At 41.1% G+C, this 18,219-nt stretch overlaps 1 protein-coding gene across 1 annotated transcript; it reads left to right on the forward strand.

Moving 5' to 3' along the window:
- Positions 1 to 8,345: 8,345 nt before the first annotated feature.
- On the forward strand, positions 8,346 to 18,036 carry LOC104041001 (CUB and zona pellucida-like domain-containing protein 1). The gene is made up of 9 exons (XM_064464484.1): positions 8,346 to 8,427; positions 10,342 to 10,507; positions 10,674 to 10,888; positions 11,993 to 12,143; positions 13,496 to 13,719; positions 14,582 to 14,754; positions 15,372 to 15,757; positions 16,086 to 16,354; positions 17,819 to 18,036. The coding sequence occupies exons 1-9, from the start codon at positions 8,346 to 8,348 to the stop codon at positions 17,992 to 17,994; spliced, it is 1,842 nt and encodes a 613-aa protein (XP_064320554.1). The 3' UTR covers positions 17,995 to 18,036.
- The last annotated feature ends 183 nt before the right edge of the window (positions 18,037 to 18,219 follow it).

Here is an 18,219-nt window from a genome sequence, read left to right on the forward strand (position 1 = left end):
TCAATGTATTTAAAAAGTGGACAATGTTTAGTTTCATGTTTTCTCATCTCGCAGTAACAAACTCATCAGCTCTATCACTCTCTCCAACTCCTGAAGCGACGGCCATTACCACTTGAAAGTAACGCAGCCTTACTGTGGTTTGCATCCTTAGCTATCTACCAAAGTCATGATGTGATGATGTGTCAGCATGGCTCCCTGTGTGTGTAATCTCATGGGTTTAGTATTTAACTTTGGGGATAATTCCTTTGGCTTCCATACAAATCAAGGGATGGAAAATGCTCTTGGTATCAGTGTGGAAGAAATACTTCCACTGGTGAAAGTACCAGGGAAGGGGAAACCACTGGGGCAGACACACTACACCAATATAAATTCAGATTTGCTCTAGATCATCTCACTCCTGGAAAGCCAGCCTCCCTGCACTTTCTGAAGTTGCATCCCCACTGCAAGCTGAGTCAGGGGAAACCTTTGACTTATTCAGTGGTATTTGGTTTTAACCTTAACTTTTTATAATGGGATTTGCCTTTCGAAAACTTTGAATTGCAAGTTGCTCATTAATTGAAAATATTCTGCCTCAGATGCTTAGATAGCAGACTAAAGTTTTCTCTTAAAGTCTGGTCCTATCAGCTACACATTGGTAAAGGGCACTCAGCTGCATCAACAAAACACGCATACTTGTGTTGACAACATACAGGAAACAGAAGTTCAGATGCAAAGTGTGCATTTGACCACGGGACTATCTGCCTACACAAAGGAATAAACAGAATTAAATCTTGTTTCTATTAATGCTAATAATATGTCATCTTTAGTACTGAAGCCCACATGCTTTTCTATGTATGAGCCCTTTGTCCACAACAACCCTGTCCCTCAGAACTGTTGCTTCCAACATTTCCTAGTCTTAATGCTTTCAGCTGATTATGATGTATACAATCTATATTAATTTTTTATATACAAGCACACGTTTTCTGCATACAGTCTCACTTATTTTCTTTTTTTTCTTTTCATTAAAAGCCCGTCTAAAAACAGACCCAGCACCTATAAGCCCGGTGAGGTATTCTCATTCTTTCTTCTTTTTAATGACCTCTCTTCCCAAGTGCAGCATATGCTGGGTAAGAGATGCGTGCTGGAAAAGCCTGGAAGTTTTATGGTGGAGGGTATCTGAGTGCAGAAGAAAGGGGGAAGCTGGAGAGGCCAGGAGCAGGCAGAGAGCTTGGGGATGCTGCTCTTACCCAGGGCCCGCACATCTGATACAGCAGCTCGCAGCCAAACCATCCTCAGTGGTGACCATTAACAGGATGAGCTGGCCTGTGTATGCACCACTTATGACTAAAACCATGTTTAAAACATCTGCCCATAGCATGCCAGGCTGCTGACCAGTCATTGCCAGTGTGCTCTGGAGGGCTCTTAGGCAAAGAAACAGCCTGTTATCACGGCGAGCTCGCCCTCTGCCCACGAGAGAATGGACAGACAGCGCTAACTTGTGTAACCTTGGGGTTGGTTGTAGGAGGGAGTAACGAGCTTTTAATGGCACACCATCAAAGGCAGAGAAATTAATTTCCTCTCCTCAGCTGCTATTTCCCGGTACAGCAGCAAGGGCCACATTTTCAAACCACACTAGTATTTAATACATGCTGCATTTTACTCTATGCTTATATATGGTTTATTAATATTAAATTTCTTCTTCCCCAGAAAACCTTACTGATCTGCCTAAATACCTATGGGTGATGTTACTAAGATTCTTAAATTGGCCTGTGCCCACCAAGGTGACCTGGGATACAAAGTATAAAATTACACAGGTAAATATTTATTAATGTGCATGAGCTGTCCCAGCCAAACTGGGGCACCCCAAACATGGTTTTCCACTAGGTTCTTACACCCTTCAAACATTTAGGTACAACACAGTTTGACTAATCACCCACACCCACATTACCGATTATTAATCATAGTTAAAACTTTGCAAAACAACTCTATTTCTGCAGCGTTCTTGCTGCCTGTCTATTAATGCAGACATCCCTGGAGTCAGTCTTGCTAGAGATAGTGATACGTGACAGCTAGAGATACTGATATGTGACAGCAGATGATGCTGGGAGGGTTTTAAAGATGTGTCAGCGGGGCTAGGATGCTAGTGTTATCTTGGCTGTCCAGGGGAACGCTCATGGACAGCTTTAAGCTTCCAAGAAGGAAAGTCCTTCTTTCCAGGGCCAGTGTCTCCTTTATTTTTTTTAAATTAACCATGAACAATACCAGAATCTCCAGTAAAATTCCACTACCCGACTACACTACAATTGATCATGCAAATTAATACATATTAACAAAGTTAATACACTTTCATCCTCTAAAGACAGATTGATATGAGAAGGGAATTTTCATATTGGTGACCACCTACACCAGTGCCAGAGGCTACTGTGCAGGGAACAGACACCTGAGCAACCCCCTATGCAGGCCTGGGTTCAACTCCTATCCATGTTTCACATGGCATACAAAGGCTGTGGCACAAGAAGGCTGGTAGGAACATATGGGTTTGAAATTATCACATGACAAGATGTTATCAAAATTATTTATGGAAAAAAAATTCAAAATATTTTTAAAGATTATTACCAGATGATGCCACCCCATGGCTTTGTGACTGCCAAGACTTGGGAAGCTCATACGGAACATCCACAGCACAGACAAACGTTATACTAATACCACAACAAAATTATGTTTCTAAAAGTTAATTATTCTAAATTATATGATATTACCAACCTTCCTTATTTCACACATTTCCCCACCCCACTTCCCTTTTGTAACCCTCCCTCATCAGGTCACTTTGCATGCGGCTAAACATGCCCAAAACAAAGAGACTCTGCAAGCGGGTTATGTACAGCTGCGACATCGATGTATAAAGTGATGATGTATCACTTTCTACCTCCCCATGTTGGTGTTTTCCCTCTTGAGTCCTTGAGCTACTCACTGAACCTGAATCAACAGTAATTGATTTGTCAGTAATTTTGCCTCTCTTATCTCTTACAGCTCTGCAGACTTTCTCACAACTTGGCAATGCCCTCAGCCGGGACGTGGGCTTGGGCCACCTCAGGTGGCCTGGGATCCTCCCAGCTCGGAGAGCTGAGCCCTGTTGGCCCTTAGCTCACCTGACTTTCTAGTGCCATTCAGGAAAAGCTTTCAGCCACACTTTGCAGCCCTAACCTCACCAAATATTCTGCTAGGGAAGAAGAACTGGTGTAAATTCTCAGAAGGTATTTGACAAACTACATAAAAAACATTAGAGAAGAATGAAGCATCTGATGAAAGAGTTTTTGATTGATTTGGGATATGGAATGGTTTCTTCACAGCTCTTCAGAAATTCTAAGGTTGAAATAAAAAAAATAGCTTTGGAAAGATAACAGGCTGTCCTGGTTTCAGCTGGGATAGAGTTAAGTTTCTTCGTAGTAGCTAGTATGGGGCTATGTTTTGGATTTTTGCTGGAAACAGCAGTGATAATGTGGAGATGTTTTAGTTGTTGCTAAGTAGCGCTTACACTAGTCAAGGACTTTTTCAGCTCCCGGTGCTCTGCCGGGCGCACAAGAAGCTGGGAGGGGTCACAGCCAGGACAGCTGACCCCAACTGACCAACGGGATATTCCATACCATATGATGTCATGCTCAGTATATAAAGCTGGGGAAGAAGAAGGAAAGGGGGGGCATTTGGAGTGATGGCGTTTGTCTTCCCAAGTAACAGCTATGCGTGATGGAGCCCTGCTTTCCTGGAGACGGCTGAACACCTGCCTGCCCATGGGAAGTAGTGAATTAATTCCTTGTTTTGCTTTGCCTCTGTGCGCAGCTTTTGCTTTACCTATTAAACTGTCTTTATCTCAAACCATGAGTTACCTCACTTTGACTCTTCTGATTCTCTCCCCTGTCCCAGCAGGGGGGAGTGAGCGAGCGGCTGCGTGGTGCTTGGTTGCTGGCTGGGGCTAAACCACGACACAGGCCTGCACAGTAACTCTATCTCACACATTTAAAATTCCGTCAGGTGCTTTATATTGATACATTTACATAAACATGTGATATTTATACAGGTTGTGTTACATATTTTACCAACATACATATTAAAAATCCATGTAGTTGCACCTGTGTTCAGGAGTTCTGTGCTGTGAATTGTGACTAACATCACAGCTAGAAACTTCTGAAGGAAAGTGTCTTGTAACCAATGAAGCAAATGGGCTCAGTGACCATGTCCCAATTTTTGTATGACAGTTATATGTGGGTTTTTTCCTTTTCCTTTTCTCAGGTGTGTAAGGGGAAAAACCTGTATGAACTACTATTCACCAGGCAATAGGATTGTCCTGTTCAAGGTCAGACATCCCACATACCCAAGAGTTTGCCTACAGTGCAAAATATTATCATGCATCACCGTGCTGCTTTCTGAGCTCAAGAGGAGGCACAAATCAAAGGATAAGCACCCCTTGTAACTAGTAATGTCTGAGCAGTTATCTTAAATAGGAACTCAAAAATATTTGGAAAAAATATTGTACATGAACTGAGATGTAATCCTGCAATACCTACAAAGTGTTATAATCTTTCCATATGTCAGTTTTTATTACTAGAGATTAGAACTAAAAAAGATGTTACATCGAAATTTACCTCTGAAGCAAATGCTTCAATTTCTTTTCCTTATAATGTCTGTTCAAATTATGTCACTGTTAGGCAAGAAAGTGTTTCTGCACTTTAATGTTCACAGAATCACAGGAGGGAAGGGACCTCAGGGATCATCTAGTCCAACCCTTCAAGGAAGAGCACAGTCCAGACATGATGGCCCAGCACCCTGTCCAGACGACTCTTAAAGGTGTCCAACGTGGCCGAGTCAACCACTCCCCTGGGGAGGTTATTCCAATGGTGACTGTCTTCACTGTGAAAAATTTCCCTCTCGTCTCCAAACGGAATCTCCCCAAGAGCAACTTGTGTCCATTCCCCCTTGTCCTCTCCATGGGACTCCGTGTAAAAAGGGAGTCTCCATCTCCTTTGTAGCTACCCCTTAAGTACTGGTACACGGTGATGAGATCCCCTCTGAGCCTCCTTTTCTCAAGGCTGAACAAACCCAGTTCTCCCAGCCTGTCCTCATATGGCAGCTTCCCAGTCCTCTGATCATCTTGGTGGCCCTTCTCTGGACTCCTTCCAGCCTGTCCACATCCTTTTTGTATAGCGGGGACCAGAACTGTACACAGTGCTCCAGGTGTGGCCTGACAAGCGCTGAGTAGAGTGGGATGATGACTTCTTTCTCTCTGCTGGCGATGCCCTTTTTGATGCAACCCAGCATCCTGTTGGCCTTCTTGGCTGCAGCACCACACTTTGTTCATGTTGAGCTTCCTGTCCACCAGGACCCCCAGGTCCCTTTCCACAGAGCTGCTCCCCAGCCAGGTGGATCCCAGTCTGTACTGCACTCCCAGATTATGTTTTCCCAGGTGCATGACCTTACACTTCTCCTTGTTGAACTTCATAAGGTTCTTGCTGGCCCACTCCTCCAGCCTATCCAGATCTCCCTGCAGAGCAGCTCTCCCTTCTGGAGTGTCTACTTCCCCACTCAACTCGGTGTCATCTGCAGACTCCATCAGGCTACACTTGATCCCATTATCCAGATCACTTATAAAGATGTTGAATAACATTGGGCCAAAAAAAAAATCAGATTCCCTCAGTTCCTGGCCAAGAGCTAGATGTTTAATTGTCCTATTTGGAATGATGGTGAAAAAAATGGAAATTAATAATTTTCAGTTCATAATAGAGAAAAATATCTGTGGACTGCAGAATTGTACAGGAGTAGAGCAGTCATCTCAGGGAAAGAGATTGATTAAGTTTTGATAATCTGGTGAATTTGACCTGTGAAAAGCACCTTTAAGGCCAATACTCAGTTTCCATATGGCGAGTATGTGCAGATTATTCAAAGCCTAACAAGATGCTCTGTATTTGCTAAGGACGCCTGGCATCTAGAGGCTGTGCCACACAAGCCAAAAATATCCACTTTTTTCCAGCAACTTTTCTTTTTACGCATCATCCCTTCAAAAAAGAGGTTAGAGTCATTCTGAAGCTCAGCTTCTCCATGAATAACTTATTCAGCTCTCAAATGCCAAAATCACACAAATCTCCTACAAAGGCTCCAGATCAAATCTCTTATCTGGTGGTTAAGCCTTGGCATTAACTGAGCAGGCTCACTGCCAAAGCCCTCATCCTGCAAGACTAATACCCGTCCTGAGCCAGAACATTTCCTAATCATACTTAGTTCATACAAAACTCCATCACACTTGTAACCCTGCTGCTCTGCTTCTCACAGGTAATGATTTAAAGTGCTTGAAATCACATTTTCCCTGCTATTGCACTCGGCTGCGGGCAGTGAGAGAAAGTGCCTTTAAATAACAGTGCTACAACAGCTGAATCCTTGTTCCTTTGTACTAAAAAGCACGCTAATTTGCTCTAAGGACCTGCTATTTTAAAACACCTTTCTGACAGTCATTTTCATCTTAAAGGACTTCCATGAAGACTTGCTGGACATTTTCTTTTGAGGTAGGAGAAGGAATTCAAAGTGGGACGTTAATATTTCAGCATCACCCAATATCTGAACACATCACGCTATCTAAGCGTGGGCTTATCACACAAGATTTGAAAACAGTTGGAACACTCAGATTTGTAGCATGAGTATGTGGAGCAACAACACAGCTGCTCAGAGACTTGTTTGCATGGGCGTAGCTGCCAGCGAGCGCAGGCTCAGCCCTCCAAAAACACTGGGCCACCTCTTCGGGGCCCAGTCCCTTAATGTGAACCACAGCACAAGAAAATGTCCTAATCATTCATATACAAGTAATCCCAAACAATTTCATTGCCAACCTGTAACTACCAAACTACCAGCCATAGGCACTTTTTTCTTGGTTCTGATGGACACGGCCTTGATTAGCAGGGTTCCACACACGAGTTCACGCATTAAATGTGTACAAAATGGATGTTAGGAATTGAAAAATTCCTTGCAAGTATGTGTGTGGGTTTAAGAAATGAAAGGCTATACAGAATAAATGCAAATTTAGCATTTCCAGAAGCTAAAGGGAATTCAGACACTATGCAACATCTTTACACATGTATTCAATGCCTCCATGTTTAGAGGCAGTATAGGTACTTCGTCATGATGAAGACAGTGTTGCATTCAAAACCCTTAAAGTGAGTTAAAAATCAGAGAGAATTGTTTTAAAGGTGACATAGGTCTAAGATTAGAAGTATAGGATCATTACAGATCCATCATATTTCAGTTTGTTTGTAAAAGATCAAGATCGGTTATGTAAAAAAAAATTGGTTTTATTAAAGTACCTGGATGCGTTCCAAGAAGGTCTGGGTTGCAATAGGACATTTCTAGTAAAGTTGAAGGAATACCTGTTTGCACAGCTGTGGGATACCTGCTCTCTGTATTGGAAAGAATCACACGACCAGGCTCCTGTGTGAAGCCTGGCTGTTCTCACACCATGCAGGCACCCCACCGAAGCAAGGCCAGGGTAACAGCACATCTGCGGCACTGGCACCATCACCACCTCTACACACTTTAAAGATTGGTTATCTGCTGCTGCAGTAGGAAATACTCTGGATTTCAAGAGTTTTGGTCCTTAAAGAAAGACAGACAAAGTAACATAAACATATTGGAACAGATACTCGTTAGAATCGTGCTAGAAGGAATTGAGGCTCTTGGGACTGTGCTTGTCTCCTTACCTCGGGAAGCAAAGGCTCAGTCCTTTTATTTTTTTGTAGTTTCTACTAAGGGATTAAGAAGGTTTTATCTGCAATGTGGTTGCAGTGCAACCCACTTTTAAATCCATGACTAACATGAATCTGGCCTTGTTCATCCAAGGATGTTTCAGCAACAGGAAATTATACCTCATGACAACTCTATTACGATAGTTGCACTTTACAATCTGAGGAATCCTCAGCAAGGACAGGGAATGTTTTGCCCAGTGTAACCTAAAGGGGTAGGGGTCAAAATGAAGGTGGGAAAAATCAGTGCTAAAAACAAACCGCTGATTGCGTCTCCCAAGGGAGTCTTTCAATCCCTTCCAGAACCTTCCTGTTCATGCCAACACACCCAAATAGACGTGCAATGAAATCAACTGAAAATCATGTTTCGAACCTGTGAGAGCTGACAACAACACTGTTAAACATACTCCACATGGTACATATGAAAAAAAAGGGCACACCTGTTACTTTCTCATTCGTATCTGTTAAAAAGATAGCATAACTGAGAGATTAAGCCCTCCCTCTGTGATAACATGTAGTACAAGGTGATTATGAAATAGCAGAAGGTATAAAAGTTAGGAAAGCCTGACCTCCCCAGCTGCCGTCAAAATGCAGGCGCTCAGACAGTTCCTCCTCCTGCCTCTCGTAGCTGCTCTAGCTCTTGCTGAAGACAACTCAGTAGAATCCATGGGTATGGAAATCTAGTCTTTTTTCCATCTGTGAAATTTTATTAATTTTTGCACAATAGGTATTTTATAGGCAACTGAAGGGAAAAATGTTAAACATATCTCTAAAAGTGTGTCTTATTTTAATGTACTGCTGCACAATAGTAACACCCAAGTGTACCAGCAAGTGTTAAAAATGGTAAGTAGCCAAAAAAAAAAAGCAATATATGAATCCCTATGGCAAATTTTTACCTTAAGAACTTGATTTTGAAGATATTTTACTCTGGAATGGAAATCTGCATTCATAATTTAATACTGTATTGGAATAGCAGGAATAAAGTGACTTAATGGGGAGACAGTTGCTTTTTAAAAGAGATTTGCTTATTTTTCCTTTGTTCAATCAGAAGCAATAGACAGCCATTTGTTGCTCGATCTGTGATCACCCTTCTGTGCTCAAATCAGCAGCTTACCTAATTAGCCATGGGTAGCTACTGTAGGATAATGAAGTACTGCTGCAGAGCTGCTCTGGTGGTGCCTGGCTACAGAACAGTCCAGAAGGATGCAGAGGGAGGGTAGGGCTGACCTTGTAATACTCTTACAGTTGGGAGGTTTCATATGCAACAAGAAAGGTCTCTCCTAAACCTTTCTTTTTCCTCTGGAGTTCATCAGAAAGCCTGACCTTTTTATCTGGGACTGCACACACCATATAGGAAGTTCTTCCTGCTGCTTTAGACCATTATTTTTAGATTAATATTAAAGTAGAAAGGAGATCTAATGCTCAAACTGGATTATAAGATTTCTGTAAAGTTTCCTATACGATGGCCATTACTGCAACTACTTCATACCTTATTAAGTGATGCCAGTGATGTCAACCATGGCGGTTTTGTGGTTTTTTGCATAAGAGAACTGAGTTGAAGTCCTGCTGGCCCCCTATCCTGAACCCAGAAACAGACAGAGAGGATGCTCGGGCAGGAATATGGATACAAGCCTGCATGATACTTCCCCAGAATACTCTCCCAGTCACCAGCAAATGTGATTCAGGACTCCTGAAACAGAGGAAATGCTATCTTTGTGTTTAATAGTTTACAGAGCGGTTTTTTTTCATGGATTTGACCCATTTTACATTTTACTTTTACCATCCACATCACCCTGCAGCAAAGATCCACCTGCGAAGAGCCAGTTCCTTCTGTTTGTTTCAAAATGACAACTTACTCGCTTCATGCCAGGCCACTGAGTTACTGTATTGGAAGATGATATCTCATATTAACCCTCTCCATTGATTTATAGACCTCTAGCGTCTTCTTTATGCCCTAGTTCTCCCCCCTCCTGACCTGAAATGCTTCAGCCCATTTACTTATTCCTTGTCTAGAAGCTATTCTAAACTTCTGATCATCTTTGTTGCCATCCTCTGAAGCTTTTCCTGCTTACCAGTACTCTTTTAGAGATGGAGGATCAGAATTGTATGCAGCAGCACATATACAGTAATCCTACACATAGTCCTTTAGAAGCTTAAATCTGAAAAGCCTTTTTGATTCCCTGAGCGTAGGTTCCCAAATGCTTTTAGTTCAAGGGCTGAACCTTGGAACTGCATTCAATGACCTTTAGGAACTCAGTCTAGGGGGAAGACAGGAGGCTTGAAGTGCTTGTGGTGACCAACCTTGCAGAAGAGAGTTGCTGATGCGTCCTATATCACTTCGCATTTCCAGTTTGGCTTCACCTGTGGTATGCGTTCCTCTGCTACTAGGAAAATGAGGATAAACAGTATTTTCTGAAATTCTTTTACTACTGGATTCTTTCACAAACTGCAGTAATATAAATTTAAAAAAAAAGAATAGTACAACATTTTGCATGTCTGTTCCATGATGGACTGTCCCAGAGTCTTTATGTAGTGGAGGATGAAACATTAGTGCAAGAGAAAATTTGAGAGATATCCTTGCAAGCTGGTTATTACTGTTGCTGTTCTTCAACAGGTGTACCTAGCTGTGGTGCTTCACTTCACAACCTCAACAAAGCATTAAGGATTTCACTACAGGCAAATGCAGCCTGCACCTGGCAAATTCAGAGGAACGAAAATAAAAATATTAGGCTCATTTTTTCCTATTTTAAGTAAGTATTTCCTCCAGATACTTTTGTACTGTGTCATTCCATTAGGATACAGCACAGAAAATATTGCCTCCAAATATTCCTCTGTATTGAATCTGTGCTGTGGACTCCAAAGAGCCTGTATGTATATCAGTGATCTTAGGTAGTCCTCAATGTGTTTTTTCAATAGATTCGCTCCTTCGTCAAGCTGTGAAACAGAAAGTATTAAAATATATGATGGTCCCTCAACTAATTCGTCTCTTCTTGGACAAGTATGTAACGACACTGATGCAGTTCCAGTACTTCAGTCATCTTCAGACAGTTTAACTTTTCTCATAACAACAAACTCTGTGCCTTTCACACGAAACTTCTTTGTCTTCTACTACTTCTTTTCACCAGAAACAAGTAAGTCGGAACTTAATGCAGCCATTAAATTCCATTTGAATTACGCCTTTAAAAGAAACTTTCCCATTAAGGGGAAGTTTAGGACAGCAATTAAAGACTAATAACAGAATCTTCAATTAGTCTTAGTACTTCAGCCCTTAGAGGATGGTGTGGGGGGAAATCAGTGGAAGGAAGGAGGCAGCAAAACGATAGTGTGCTTGCTGGAGAGCCTAAAAAGTGCAATTTTACTCAGAGAAACGATTGCGAAGGTGGCATTACAGGACTCTACTTTTACTTACAGGCTTCTACTAAATTTGCTTGGTTTGCTCATATTGTAGCATTTACCCAGAAAGAAAATACGACCATCTAGTCCTGCCGAGTACAGGTCACAGAAGTCAGTAAGGGTTTCTATTCAACAAGCTCTTTACTTTTTTTTCCTTAAAAAGGTAAGAACAGCTCAGACAAAGTCAGTCTTAGCTTGTGACCAGTTCCTTTGCTTCTGCTGATCTGAGTGGCATGGTACTAAGCTCTTAAAAGCTTCAATTTTAGCGTAGTTACCACATCCTAGTTTATGCTGGCCCAGTGTTTAACTTTGCTGCTGAAAAATTGTGCCCTATTTCTAACCTTACATTTCTCTTTCTGAGGGTTCCACTGACAATTTTATTTTACTTGACATACAAAGGCAATATATCTTAAACTTGAAGATTTTGCACTTCCATGTAGATCATGACCAAGGCCTCACAGGCTTCTCTAATATTAAGTCTCTTGGGGGTTCTTTTGGCTGGTACACCACCTTCATTACCAGTTTTTCAAGATGTCACCTAATTTACCCAAAATGTAGATATAACTATATTGCTCACAGTATCAAAGCTAACTCGTCTACAGCCTTCTCAGATGCCATTACACAGCGCATCACAGATATAGCACAGAGACAATAGGCTTCATTTTGTAACACCCACCTGCCCTGAAATTCTCTATAGAAGTTCCATCTTTAGTACCTTTAATAATGTCCAAAAGAATGGAATCCTAAAGACACAACCTGCAAGTTATGTAACTTTAGATCTGTAATTTATTATTTATGGTTTGTTATATATACATCACCAACATATCTAATCTTCTTTTCAGAAATTGAAAATTGCGGGGGACAATTAACTGGCCCCAATGGGACATTTATCAGCCCCAACTACCCAGCAGCTTACCCTGAATTTACATACTGCGTCTGGCACATACAAACAGCAAAAAACACGAAGATAAAGTTAGAGTTCCAGGATTTTTTGTGAGTAAATGCCCTAATGCTCTATTACTCTTTTTTAATTGTTTAAAGGCATTACTTTAAACACAGGAAACAGAACAGCCTGTTAGAATATCTATACACTTCTAAAACAAGCTTGCTTTGCTGACTTTTATGATAAAGTAATTGCAATGTGCGCCACATCACTACACGTTACCCTATAGCTACTGCAGTGACAGCAAGTGAAACGCAGAAGGCATTTCAGGTGACTAGCCATGAGGTGTAGGACCATTTTAAGCTAGCCTGATTGACCCAAATTTAAATCAATCAGTATAAATAAAGCTTTTGCTACACAAGGAACATGTTTAAAGCTATCGCGTGCACTGTAACTGCAACTTAGAACGGAAGGTCAAAAGAAGAAAAAAGCAAATATTGTCCAAAGTACATCTTCCTCAGTATTGCTGGCTGTTGGGCAAAGACAACAGTGTAGCCCTGGCTTAAGTTCTTCCAAGTATAAAGGTTAATGGATACATTGGCGTAAGGAAACAACACTGGCATGGACTTTCCTGACCCATACCACTCTTTGTCAGGCTTGGTCTCCCATACATATTGAGCTGGTAGCCCTTTTTTGGCTTTCCCTGCATCAGTTGACACTGTACAGGGAGAAAAATCTCAAGACCAAGGGAATTCAAAGGGCAGCATCTTCAAGAATGTTTGAGATATTCAGACTGCAGAATGCTACATAAGAATTCAGTATGGCATGTATAGGATTCTATAGGAAATCGTTACCTTGACCACAGCCCTCTAAGATGATGAGGTCTGCGCAGCATGGTGTATGTTCTCAGCAGTCCTGGCCAGGGTCCATCTGCTGATTCAGACACAGAGATGTTGTTCTGGAGGTATCCACCTACTGCAGTACAGCTGTTGCTTTTCATCAAGGGCCGCAGCCTTGACAAGCTCTCACGCAGATTGATAGAAAGGGCAAGAGCCTTCCTCTGGTGACACACGAGGTTTCAGACACATGTAAGTCAACACTACTCTTTAAAAGCTCTTTGTTTTTAAATATGTATTTGAAGGTGTGGTTATTTTCAGTAAATAAGTAGCAATGAATATATACAGTATCAGTTATAAAAGCATAGCTGATCCAGCTTCTCTTGAGAGCTATACCAAAATGTTTATTTCGATGGGAGCAGAATCATTAAGCATTTCTTGCCTTTCAGGGTTTTCCATGTTTTATTTGCTTTTAATAATGTCTATTTATGTATTCTTTTGTTCGCCATTCTTTTATTTCAGTTGATTGGAATTCATCAGACACTTAATCTGCACTAGATACTCTATCCAGTATGCGCAGTGTTCTCTATGCTCAGATTTCCCTGTAATTATTTCTCTGTCTACAGCCTGGAACTAGACCAAAACTGCCAATTTGACTTCACAGCAGTCTATGACAGCGTCACCACTAACACTGGCTTAATAGGAAAAGTATGTGGTCGTTCTCATCCCACATTTGAATCTTCTTCAAATGTTATGACAGTTGTGTTGTCTACAGACTACGCCAACTCCTACAGGGGATTTTCTGCTCAGTATACCAGTGCTCCGCTGCCAGCTCCTGTGGGGCCTGACCGTAAGTACACTTGCTACATGAATAGGATGCTGTTTCTTGTACTCACATAGGATTCTTTCCTTTCCTTTCCTTATAAATGCTGAAAAGAACTGATTGTTGATACCAAGGATTTAAGCCTTTTTATCAGTAGTCATTAACCCTCTTTACATATAAAAATCCCACATTAGTCTCACCTATACAGCATACATTATTACCTGATCCATCTGCAAAAGAAAGCCTATTCTTTCACTTTTTGGTCCTTTTTCTGACCAGCACAACTGAAAATCTGAGGTTTTCCTTCTTTTGGGCAAAGCAGCCATTGTTACCACCCTCGAGATGTAAAGAAAAACTTATTGACAGGTTAGTTTAAATGTTTTTAGTCTCTGAGATACTCGGAAAATGGTCTGCACTGGTTAGTCAAACAGGGTTTAGGTGTGTTAGAATTTCCTTTCCCCCAGAGTAGGACCATCGTCCTTATTGGTTCCATATGTTTGCATGTCCATCATCTCACTAACCGAGGTGGAAAAGGAACCTCTAAAGCCTCGATGTCTGCCATAAATAGATTTCCTCACCCACCATTCTGCACTAGCACTTGGATTCCTTTCCCCTTTTAAAAAGGCCGCAAAATTCATTCTGTTAACTGGGTTTAAAATTAAACTTTCAGCATGAGTTTTACATGGTTTTGCTTACCTAACATTTTTGAAATTGAGCATGAAATTTTATTCCGACTTCTGCACGACCTCAATGGCGCATGAGCCGTTTCAGACTGACAAATCAAGAACTGTGCAACAGGTTTAAGGATTTAGACCAACTGAGAAATGACAGCAGCAGAGTTTGTGGTAATGTTTTTTGTTCTGTGTTTTAATTCCTCTTTCAATGGCAGCATTCCTTACCTGCTCTTCAGATAGCATGAAAATTGTTCTGAGCAAGTCTTATCTGGCCTCCCTTGGTTATAGCGAAACTCAACTACAACTGAATGATCCATCCTGCAGTCCAGTTGTAACAGACGCGGTGGTCTTTTCCTTCCCATTAGTCAGCTGTGGAACAATTAAAAAGGTAAAGGGGAAAAAAAGTTACGTGACACTAACAATAGCTTACAAGTGTCAAGAGCTTGTAGAAGCAGTTTATGAATAGCATGTGAATAAGCTAACAGCAGATTTCCTTCCTCTGAGCTCATCTGATTGCATGTTTCCAGCCTAGAAGTAGAAAGAAAATTTCTCCCCTTTAAGAGCCTGAGCCCAGGAGAATCCACACAGATTAACCCCAAATGTTTCATTTCCTCTCCAACCCAGTTTACCTGTAGCATGACCTTACATATGTAACAAACATTCTCTGCAACAGATACAGCTGGCACTTAGCCTGGAGTCACAAGGAAAGGGGAAAAACCCCAAGAGGTGAAGATTCCCAAGAGCTAGTTCACAGCATTGTTTTGATAAGGGTGATGAAGTGTAGCTTTGGTACTTTCCTCACTCCACACATTATTCCTTAACAGGTTGGTTCAGTGTTTTGAAAAAACGGGAGGGTTGATAATGGTTTTTTGGGTACAGCCTGTTTCACATTTCAAAGGTATCTTGAGCCTCTGATAAGCATAGCTGGGCAGCTCTAACTCCAGTGCTTTCAACTGCATAGCTCATATAATCTCAGCTGAGCGCTTCACATGATTCCTTTTGCAGGATGACGGTCAGAGCATCACTTACACCAACATCATATCTCCCTCTGCAAATGGCAACATTATCACCCGTCAGAAGAGCCTACAGATTATTGCAAAATGCAAAATGGAAAATAATTCAACCGTAGAAGTAATTTACATAGCGAAAAATGATATCATCCAAAATACAAGCGCTGTGGGAAGATACAACGTTAGCATGTCGTTCTATAACTCAGATTCGTTCTCCCAGGCTGTACTTCAGTCCCCATATTATGTAGACTTGAACCAAACTCTTTTTGCTCAAGTCAGTCTTCATTCCACCGACCCAGATCTTCTGGTGTTTATCGATACCTGTGTAGCATCTCCAGAACCTCATTTTGGATCACTAACATATGACTTAGTCAGAAGTGGGTAAGACCGTAAATTATTTTATGACTGTCTCTTAATACGTGAGGAAATACAACCCAAGTGTCAGCCATAGTTCTTTTATTTTTGTCTCTCTTCCACTTATCTTCTTTAGTAAACTGTGGTTGGAAGCTCAATTTCATAGAAATGTAAAGGTGTTACATAAACCGAGCTAGGACAAACAAGCGCTACACTGCACTGGGGAGAGGGAGAAAGCACGTCGTTGTATGCCCACACGTAACGCCACAGCTAATGCTGTGCCTAGCTGACAGCAGTAAGCAAGAATGATCGTTTTATGTGGGCTACTTTAACAGATCTGTAAATTCTGTTGCAGCTGCAATAAAGATGACACTGTGGTAACCTACCCACCACTTAAACACTATGGAAGATTCAAATTTAGTGCCTTCAGGTTCCTGCGGAGCTTTCCATCAGTTTACCTCCAGTGTGATGTTTTAATCTGTGACAGCAACAACGCAAACTCTCGCTGTACCGAAGGCTGTATCTCCAGACAAAAGAGAGCTGTTTCTTCATACATGTGGAAAACTAACACTGTAGTAGGTCCCATCCGCCTGAAAAGAGATCTCAGGTCTGCTGATCACTCAGGTAAGAGGAATTCACAAATAATGTGGTGTAAATTCATTACCTTCATTCCGCTAATGAAATACATTAATTACATTGGTTCAGAACTAACACATCAGAGCAACAGGTTCAACAGAAGGTTGTGTTCTGTGAGATCACAGAAGTACTTTTTGAACCGACAGATTGATGGCTTTTTGGATTAAGGTGTGTTCTTTGAAACAGAAAAGGAGGACTCACTCCTAGTTACAAAAGTAGAGTCTACAGGATCAGAAAAAGTCATGAATGGCAAGAGATTTCAGATTTTCAAAGGTGACATTTTTTGATGAAGCATACGTGGGCACCAGGGCTCATTTCTCAAAGCCAGACTACTTTACAAAGCTCGACTGTGATTTGGAATGTGCTTTTTAACACCGGTATATCTTCTAACAGTTCACTCAATTTCACTCAATTTGTTGGCACTACAGAAAAGCTACAGAAAATGATAAACACAGATGACTTATTTCCACACTAGGTTAAATCCTCCCGCTGTAGGTTTTGCCTATTAGAACAAAAATACAAGAAGGACAGCCAGTGGAGCAGAAATCAAAAGCACCATGCTTTTAACTTAGAGCTGCAAAGCTGACTGTAAGACAACTACGCCTTAATGCCCCAATCGGACATACTCTTTAGCACAATCTGCTGTCTGCTCTACAGTGGTCTAGACAAGTACTGAGTGCTAACCTAGACCAGAATGCAGGGTACAGAAAAGCTGTTTTCAAGGGCTTGTACTGTAACTCCCACTACACCCATCGTTCTAATATTTACTGGGCACAAAGCTCTACCTGAGAAAAGCACGTTGTGACACACGCTTTCAGGTGTCAGATCTAAGAAGTATTTAGCATTAATCTTCACCCAATCAATGCCTACTATTAGTCTCTTAATGGTAAAACATTTCCTTTCTTTTTTTAAATAATTATGCGCTCTGAACTCCAGCAGCATTTTAAACATGCTCCCATTTATTTCAGTAGTGAAAGATTTTGCATCCATGCGCTAGAAACTGGACACATCTATAATGTGAAAAGGATTCAGGTGCAAAGAGATGACAGAAAGTATTATAAAACATAGATTAATTCTCAGTCTCCTTCACGATTTGCAGAAAAACAGTAAGCTTTACCAAGGACCAGGTAGTAAACTATTAAAAGGAACAGGGTTAGAACCACAAGTTTCTCTTTTGCCCAGCTTTGCTTCAGCAATAAGTCTTCCATCTATCAGGTTCCAAAAATAATGACAGCACTGGTTGGCAGAAACTTGGCTGCAGCAACACCAAAGGAGTTGTTAACATTCTGCACAATTGTTTTATTATAAATTTTTACAACTCTTCAGTACTAGATTCAAAATTTGCTGTCGGTGTGGGTCAACGTGGAACTAAAAAAATGCTTATTTAATTTTAACTGAAATGACATGGTATTCTAAATTTTAAAACATCCCACTTTTTTTTTTCCTACTTAGAGTCCCTCACTAAAGCAGATGCTGAAGAAACCCCGAACCTGCAACAATACAACTTCTACACTCTTTCATTTATGGTTTTGATTTCAAATATTATCATTGTGATAGCTGTGATACTAAAACATCACATCAAACACCAAGCAGGATACAGCTACCAAAAAATCCAGAGTTCATATTAAATACTTCAGGATATTTTCAATTTGTGTCAACTTCTATTCAGGTTTGTCACCCAAACAGGGGAGAGGAAAAAAGCCCAAACCAACCAAGAATCAACAAACAGCCTCGGAGTACAACAATGCTTGGAAACATATTTCAACTTTTGTAATTAAAAAAACATGTCAACCTAGCACTGTGTCTTAAATCACTGAGTCAAAAAAGAATACAGGTGTCTACCTCAGGGTTTT

This window comes from Phalacrocorax carbo, chromosome 12 (genome assembly GCF_963921805.1).
Source record: "Phalacrocorax carbo chromosome 12, bPhaCar2.1, whole genome shotgun sequence".
NCBI lineage: Eukaryota > Metazoa > Chordata > Aves > Suliformes > Phalacrocoracidae > Phalacrocorax > Phalacrocorax carbo.

What these genes read in the sequence shown, in the direction of transcription:
- LOC104041001 (XM_064464484.1), top strand. Translation starts at nt 8,346, where the DNA reads ATGCAGGCGCTCAGACAGTTCCTCCTCCTGCCTCTCGTAGCTGCTCTA. An exon ending in CTTCTTTTCACCAGAAACAA is followed by an intron (nt 10,889 to 11,992) that starts GTAAGTCGGAAC and finishes TCTTCTTTTCAG; the next exon opens with AAATTGAAAATTGCGGGGGA. An exon ending in GCTGTGGAACAATTAAAAAG is followed by an intron (nt 14,755 to 15,371) that starts GTAAAGGGGAAA and finishes TTCCTTTTGCAG; the next exon opens with GATGACGGTCAGAGCATCAC.